General features: G+C 40.9%; 2 protein-coding genes across 4 annotated transcripts in view; one reads left to right on the top strand and one right to left on the bottom strand.

The window, feature by feature from the left end:
* Window positions 1-1,833, bottom strand: part of sntg1 (syntrophin, gamma 1) — a 35,695-nt gene extending 33,862 nt beyond the window's left edge. For all 3 annotated transcript variants that reach the window (XM_057322569.1, XM_057322567.1, XM_057322568.1), the window contains exon 1: window positions 1,508-1,833. The gene's annotated coding sequence lies outside the window, so the exon portion shown is untranslated. The remainder of the gene's footprint in view (window positions 1-1,507) is intronic.
* Window positions 1,834-6,037: 4,204 nt separating this feature from the next.
* Window positions 6,038-8,413, top strand: snai2 (snail family zinc finger 2). Its single transcript, XM_057322571.1, has 3 exons — window positions 6,038-6,275; window positions 6,714-7,226; window positions 7,412-8,413. The coding sequence occupies exons 1-3, from the start codon at window positions 6,197-6,199 to the stop codon at window positions 7,591-7,593; spliced, it is 774 nt and encodes a 257-aa protein (XP_057178554.1). The 5' UTR covers window positions 6,038-6,196; the 3' UTR covers window positions 7,594-8,413.
* The last annotated feature ends 333 nt before the right edge of the window (window positions 8,414-8,746 follow it).

Below are 8,746 nucleotides of genomic sequence, written 5' to 3' on the forward strand. Positions count from 1 at the left end.
AAAATAATTTTATTATATCTTAAAAATGTTTTTTGGTGGGATATATATATATATATATATATATATATGTGTGTGTGTGTGTGTGTGTGAAAATTTAAAGCATCCTCAATATGTCACGCACACACAGCAAATGGACTTTGAGGAAATAAAAAACATCCATGCAGTTTTGCTCTCGGAAACAAAATCTATTTTTGCTTCCTACTCTCTTGACAGAATAGCTCAAGACGAATCCTCGGCTCCCTAATTCCTTCCTAATTATCTGTCTGCCTATATGTTTTTCCTGGGCTGATAACTACCTGTGGTTTTTCTTGTTACGGCCCCCACAGTTCGCCAGGATTTCCAACACATTTGACTTCATCTCAGGAGAGACGCACACCAGCTTTCCGCAGGTCACATTCAGGTAGACACAACAATGTACTACACAACTTTCCCTCCTCCATCAGCACCGTGGACCGCTAACACTAGATCTATACGGTGTTTAGCGTTAATTAGGCACTATAGGGTGCAAGTGCGTAATGAGCAATCTGTCCTGTGCAAAACATTATTATAACGCTGGCCAGGCCGTGTGGAAGAACTCAGCCTGCTCCTCCCTCGACTCACTTGCTTAGCAGAGCGAAGTAAATATGTTATGGATGCAATAAATCAGAACACATCTGAATCCCTCGTGCATCCGCCTGCACGGATCACTCATTACAAACAGCTGACCAGCTCGAGTTGTTAAGCAAAGTGCATTTCACACATGCAGCGTGGTGGCAAACCTAGCTGTTATTTCCTCACTTCCAGGGGTGGAAAGACAAAACTCCCGAAGACAGGTAGATGAGGAAGAAACATTGGGAGGAACCGGTCGCAAGGAGCTTAACCTCATTGAAATAAATGTCCACGTGTCAATGGGCTGTATCACACTAACATGTGTATTTAACAAATGATTCGATTACATTAAATGCGAGGACAAATTGGATGCTGGAGGGTACGCGAGCCATTAATTAAAAATGATGGTTGTCCCACCAGCCTTGTCTTTGAAGACGTGCCAACCAGGAGACAATTTCACAGACGGTGTTTAGAATAAGGGTGGCATTAGGAAGGGGATGATCCTGGTGACTGGAGGCGACGTGGCTCATTTCACCAGATGTTAATGGGAAATCTGACACAGCAAAATAAGCACCAAGAGGCCGCTCTGCTAGATTCCTGGTTCAGCATGTGTACTGCAGTATCAAAGGGATGTGATGCACTCATCTTGGCTCTCAGTTTAAAGCAAAGCCGTGTTTTTTTTTACATCAATTGCTTGGTAGGTCAGAAAGATTGTGAATGTGATTTACTTCCCCAATATGTGCTCTTATCCTCTCTGTAATTACAATCATTGCAATAGTAAAAGATTGAGTTATAAACATTGTGCAGGTCCTTCAACATCAGATACAAGTCACGCGCCAGTTAATATATGCGCATCTATTGTAGCGCATTACATACAAATCCCAATGTATGGATGAGCACTGTAATAACAAAATCGTACCTGATATTCAACTAACAGGTGGTCATCTGCAATGCCTTCAAGTTCACAATTCTTCCATCCTTCTTGATTTTCTCATCGCTGTCTACTGGAAAACGAGTAATCAGCATCCAGATCATAACGACCACTAACGGCTCCAGTCTCCATCCGCGATCGCACAGCCAAATCCTCCGAAGCGGCTCCTTTAAACTTGCTCGTAGTTTATATTCCCACAACAGGCGACGCGCATCTACTGTCTCGTCCGCCAGCATCCTCCGCAATCTGAGCCATGCAGCTCTTTCCATCTACATATCTCCTGCTGTCGCTAGGCATCCTGAGCAATAATAATGACCGGCTGAAAGCACAAGTAGTGATGTTCGATTCGCGAAAGAATCGGTTCTTTTGAATAGATTCTTCCCCCCTCAGTGATTCGATCGAGCCGTTTTGGGTAGGTTTGTCAACTGAATCATTCTAACGTTACTTGGCAACGTTCGGCGTCCGCGAGACCCCTGTGCGGTATTTTGTTGACGTTTCAAGTTCAGCATTGTATTTTTAACAGGACGTAACGTTAATCTGTGACCCCTGCAGAAGTGTTTTTAAAAAAAGCACTAGAGAATTCCTTTATACGTGGCGTTTTAGGTCTATTTCCAGAAGGATTTGATGGTGTTTCATCCGCCAGGTAACGTCCCACCTCTAGACCGTTTGATCCCCCAGTTAACTTCCGGTTTGTGTTTGGCTAGTGTCTAATAATATAACTATTTATATTTTATTTAAATAATGTTAATATTAATTTCTATTATTATTTTATTGTATAATACTTGTATTAAATAAAGGATTTGTTGAATTTTGTTGTATGTTCATTTTATTAAATAAACAATTTGTCGAATGGGTCCTGTAGTTCGGTCGCATTTAAAGAAACCGTACGGTACACTGACATCTAGCGGTTGAGCTTGGTATCGCAGTCTAAATTCAAAATATTGGCGAGACAAGTTTAGACAAGTAACTTCTTCTCGGTTTCTTTTGATTGTTATCAGATATAATATAACAGGTACTCTATTGTTTGTGAATGTAAAGTTTGTTTATGTTGTTAAGATGAAACCGTATATAGAACAGTAAAGAGTCCAAGATTCCAACACATCATCATAAAAGTTTCTGTTTAAATCAATAAAAGTCCAGTTAAAACCATTTACATTATAATTTCTGTGACGTTTTCGTCGGTAGAGAGGATATACGTTTCAAACGATTGGCATGTGACGTTACCGCAATTATAGCCATTTTATTTTTAATCTTTTTTATCATAAATTCCTTTAGCTTTGGCAGTCCTATCACAATAAATAAAGAAACAGGGCTGCGTTCAGCCCCAACAAACCTTTGCGCACCGGTTTGAGCTTGAACATGCCCCAGGTGTTTAAAACGCGGCAGATATACTTCCGGTTCACTCTCACTAGAAAAAATGTATGTCACGTGAGCATCTTATTGAACGCTATTCGCTCCACTGACGAGAAGGTCGCCCAATTTACCTGAACTTTCAGTGACTGGTTTTTAAACGTTTGTCTTCTGTTCCAAAATATTGAATTTAAATATATAATATTTTAATGAAAACATCAAAAATAAACGTTTGTAGTTTTTACACACATCAAATCACTGTTGGCGAACCAATCGAACGAGTCTGTTTAAAACATGTTCTATTGAAACGAAGCCTCCGAACGAACCGAATCGGTAAAATGAATCGGACCTCGCGACGATCATGTCGGCGCCTTTTCTACGTCTCTCTCCTCACACACTTCATTCTTTCTCTGTTGACCGACACCGTACGCCTACATCCATCCGCCTCAAACCGTGTAGACATGCAGCGCATTTATAACGTGCAGTCACTGCTGAAGAAGAAATGCGGTGCACACGAGGCTGTGGCACTTTAAGGCTCCATCATGTGCGTGATTTTTAATGCGGTATTATTTGGTAAAGGAGGCAGAGGAAGCCACGGGCTGTGCGAGAACATCCCCCAAATACGCTTTACGTAACGCTCACCTATATATCTATATAAGTAGGCCTACTAGAATCGCATGGCATCAAGTCTTTGCATGCTATAGCCTACCAAGTAGTCCGCATGCATTTTTTCTTTTGGCTTCATTTCTATGTTGCGCAAATAACCATAAAAAGCCCTGTTGAGAAAAACAACAGTAACCATAAACCATTAATTTTATTGGTTTTGTTGGAAACTATAATGGGTTTTTTGTGGGTCTCTGCTGGTAATGTGTTGGATCAGATTGGCAGAATGTTATGTGGATGAACCAACAGAACACCAATAAATCATACTCTAATAAAGTTTACACACCGCATAAACAGCAGATGGTTTATCAGATGTTTTTAGATCTTCACTGTAGGACAAGGTGTAGTGGTTCAGGAGGTTAGAGGTTTAACTCCCACAAAAGGTTATCCCTCGACGATTACCATTGTGCCTTTGAGCAAAGCACTTAACAATAATCCACCCCAGCGAGACCCATGCGAACAAGGCCAAGTTAAATGTAATAATAAAACAGTGCTATAGCCTACATAAATGTATTTTGGTGAAAGATTTTCACCTTGCCACACACACACACACACACACACACACACACACACACACACACACACACACACACACAAACGCAGATGTCATTGAGAGGAGAATCAAGATTGCCCTTGCTTTTCCAGCACTCCGAACAAAGGACACTACCTCCATTACTCTAATTAGTTTTGTCAGATAAGAAATCTGACTTACAATTCAAATTCCCTCCAGAAGAGTTCGAAAATCTGCTTAGCATGTGTCCGTTTTAATTACCCAGACATCCTGAAGACAAAGAGTCCTATTGAGACGAGGTTCCTTTATATTCACTAACATTGTGTGATGGTTATCTGTTATGCTGATCGATTTTATCCATGCATGTGTTATCTAGTATAGCCAGATCATTTGTGCACACTTTGCTTGAATATCACTTCATATCAAGTCAAGTGTTTACTGGTGCCCTCTGGTCTAAGTTGTTTTAATGATGTAATGTGCACTGTGCCATTTTGACCCATCAGTAACTGTTAATGAGCTCTTTGTTTTGTTTTCACAGGAATGCCCATCTAAAACAACCTCTCCATTTATGAACCGTTTCTCCAATGCATTGCACTTAAAGTTCTCCCTCATTAAGAGGTGTGAATGGGTTCTATCAGCATTCAAATGTAGCGACTTTACAACACAATGAATATGGAGTGCACTAGAATACATTTGGACACTTTGCACACAAATGTCTGAATGTCAGTGAACTCAATAACAAAAATAAAAGCCAATTGGCATTTATGTAAAGAAAGCACAAGAACAATTAGCAAGCAAAACATTTTGCTAAAACATTTCAGCTTTGTTAGGTTGTAAATTAAAAACACAACATGACCTATTCAAGGTGCTTTTAGACTTTCTGGTCGACATTAGTAAATCATGTTCATAATTAATGAGATAAAATAAATACACACATTTGTTTGGTACTTGTTTTCGTGCATATAGTAAAAACATCTTGGGACCATTTGCTTAAAAGTAATCGCAAAATGGCCAGAACAGTTTGGTTACCATTGTTTGTTTTGTTTCCACTGTAAATAAATTCATACATTTTATATGTAACTTAAGTACCCAAATGCTTTTATATATATATATATTACATAATCTTCGGTTGATTTTATATAACATGGCATATCTTATCTAATAAAGAAACGTGCGCTTATATTTACTTTTAATGCCACTTTTATATTCGAGGCATTTTAATTACGGTATTCATGTTTCTTGTTCAACATTTTTTTCTGTCATTTAAACACTTTATTTAATTTATTACACAAGATTAGTGCGCTAATATACACAAACTAACAAAAATTTTATGAAGTATGCAGTAGTCTACTCGGTGTCAAGTGAACGCAAGAGGGCGCTAATGATTCACTTTAACAGCAGGTCGTCTCTAAACGCTTTTGTTTACTTTCAATAAATCTGCAACTCTAACTCTCTCCAAAATAAATACACAACTCTATCCAATTATCTGAAGATGAAGATATTTTTAAAACCTATATTTTAATAAATCTGAATGGAAAATGTGTGATTACTTGTGGGCAATGAGAACTTAATTCCTTGAACGCAAGGAACAGCTTCATTTTAAAGCAGACAACCCCAACATATTATTAGGATGTGTTTAGATCAAATTAAATATTAAAAGAAGATTCGTCAAATCAGGTAGGATCCGTTTAAACACATTAGAAAAAAATATTAACTACTACTATCCACATGCTTTCAAATCGAATGTTCGTTCTAATCTTTTTTCCATATACATGACATACAGGCATTCCAACAGTCTGTGTGCTTTGACCATCTGTGACAAGTCTGAACATTACTGTACCTCCATACAGTACATACACATCCAGAGCACCTGTCTTCAGCCCCGCCGGCTCCGCCCTCCCAAAACCACGCCTCCATTCCGATTGGACGCGGCGTCATGAATATGTAAGCTTAAACGCAAAGCCCCTCCTTTTGCACCTGATTGGAAGTATTTACTTGTTTCTTGCTCGGAGTTTCAGAGCAGTTCTGTGCGCTTGAAGATGAAGCCCTGCTGGACTGTGCAATAAGGATTATAGAGCCGCAGTCGTTTGACATTATAAACGAGAAGTTTGGACTGTTTTATCTGCCTGTGAACCTTTCACACGAACTTCAGGATGCCTCGCTCGTTCCTCGTAAAGAAGCATTTCAATGCAGCCAAGAAACCCAACTACAGCGAGCTGGAGGGTCCGACAGGTAACCGATTTAGTGAAACTCTTAATAAAACTAGTTTGAATATGCGTAACGGTTTGGTCCATTGCTCGTTCTTCTAATTCGTACTTAAACGGTAAAAAGTTAAAGATGTCCTGAAGTATCGGTGTCACGTAAGGTTTGCTCTGGATAAACTTAAAAGCAAACTTTTTCAGATGCAAATGATTCAAGAGATTCCATCAGCAACACTTGCCACAGTCCTCAAAGTGTTGTCTTTATTTTTCTGTGTCTGTCTTGTTGTGTTTTATTCATTATTTGCTATGTTTTACTATCCTGTATTGTGAATTCTGTCACACATATGTACATATCAGATATCTTATATATTTACATCAGCATACTTGTGTAAATCTATTCTAATAGTTCAAATAAACACATGTGCGCTTTTGTCCACTTTACTAATGTGATTCTGTTTCCACTTTGCAGTGTTTATTTCTCCCTATGTACTGAAAACCCTTCCGGTGCCTGTTATATCTCAGCCCGAAGTCCTGAGCCCGGTGTCATACAGCCCCATAACGGTTTGGACCGCCAGCAACCTGCCCCTCTCGCCCCTGCACAGTGACCTCTCGCCCATATCCGGATACCCCTCTTCCCTCTCCGACACGTCCTCCACCAAAGACCACAGCGGTTCCGAGAGCCCCAGGAGCGACGAGGACGATAGGATACAGTCCACCAAACTGTCAGACGGGGAGAAGTTTCAGTGCAGTCTGTGCAGTAAATCTTACAGCACGTATTCCGGACTGGTGAAACACAAGCAGCTGCACTGCGACGCGCAGACCAGGAAATCCTTCAGCTGCAAGTACTGCGAGAAGGAATACGTGAGTCTGGGCGCCTTGAAGATGCACATAAGGACACACACGTTGCCATGCGTTTGCAAAATGTGCGGCAAAGCTTTCTCCAGACCGTGGCTGCTCCAGGGACACATTAGGACGCATACAGGTGAACGGCTTATTTGACTTGATCTCACGCTTAGGCATGCTTTAGGTTTCTTAAAGTAAGTCCTTGTGGCTTTATAACTATATCACTTTTCTAGCTTGTTTGTGTTGAGCATTGCATTACCAAAAGTGACCGACGCGGTAACGCTTCAGCGTGCACTGACATGACTTTTCTTTTTGCTTCGGCAGGTGAGAAACCCTTCTCGTGTCCCCACTGCAGTCGGGCATTTGCCGACCGCTCCAACCTCCGAGCCCACTTGCAAACCCACTCGGACGTGAAGAAATACCAGTGCAAGAACTGCTCCAAAACCTTCTCCCGCATGTCACTTCTGCACAAGCATGAGGAATCCGGATGCTGCGTCGCGCACTGAGACGTCGGGCACACGTTACAGGGCCCACATTCACCAAGTGCCTGAGATTGTGAACGCTGATCGTGGAACCGCGTGCTCGTGATATATACAAAGCGCAAGAAACGCAACCCCAAAGTGCTCTTGCAATAAAAAATGCACCGCCCCGGGCGTGCTCTCTGTGTGGAGGAAGTGCCTCTGCGGAGTCATGCTGAGATTCCAGTCCTGTCAACACCCATCAGCCAAAAAAGCCGTCTTATTCAGAGCCGCCTCACGAGTTTGGTTCCTGGGGAACCTTCGAAGCCCAAAGCAAATAAAAATGACGGTTCGCTGGATCTTTGTCTGAACACATCATGTGACTGAGAGGTCTTTTCATTTCAGCGTTAAAGTAGATTCATTCAACATGTCATGTGGCTTTCATTGAAACAGTGTTTTCGCTGTCTCTGTACATTTGTTTACAGCCTGAAGAGAGTTATGACAGTCGCTTGTGTGTCTTTGCGTTCGGGTCAGATATTTCACGGCCTACATGGAGACAAACCAATGAGCTCGAGACCAAAGGAATAACCAAAGCCATTTTCAAACGGGGAACCAGTGCAAAATGAGGTTTTCTTGAATGAAAAGTATTTCAGCTGTTGTGTGGCCGTAACGCAACAGCAATGCCAGCACTCGGATATGCAATCCTTCGTGTTCCTCAGGAACGTCTTCGCCATATAACTGTTTCTTGAAATGTTTTGAATGTATATGACACTGATATGATTGTACTTTGTATTTCAGAGTGTAAATTGATGGTATGATTTTGTACACAAATAAAACGTACACTTTTTGAATGAAACAAAAGGTTTTTTAATCTTTTTGAAGGCAGTAGACTTGCTGACTAAACCCGATTGAAAGAAATTGGGTGCTGTCTGGTACCCTTTTAACATTTGCATTGAATAACAATTAACCGAACGTTGACGTTTACAAGGCATTCACTGCGTTATGCTGATGAGACGCCCCAAAACGGCACGTTAACAAGCCTGATTTGACTCCAGCGGCTGTTAACTTACATTTTAGGAAGTGCAAAGTCATCCAAAAACAAACGTTCTGTTGTCATTTTCTCCCCCTCGTGTCACTGGAAACATGTTTAACTTTCTTCTGCAGAACACACACACGAAAAAAGATTTTAAAGAACGTTGAT

This window comes from Triplophysa rosa, linkage group LG23, assembly GCF_024868665.1.
Source record: "Triplophysa rosa linkage group LG23, Trosa_1v2, whole genome shotgun sequence".
Taxonomy (NCBI): domain Eukaryota; kingdom Metazoa; phylum Chordata; class Actinopteri; order Cypriniformes; family Nemacheilidae; genus Triplophysa; species Triplophysa rosa.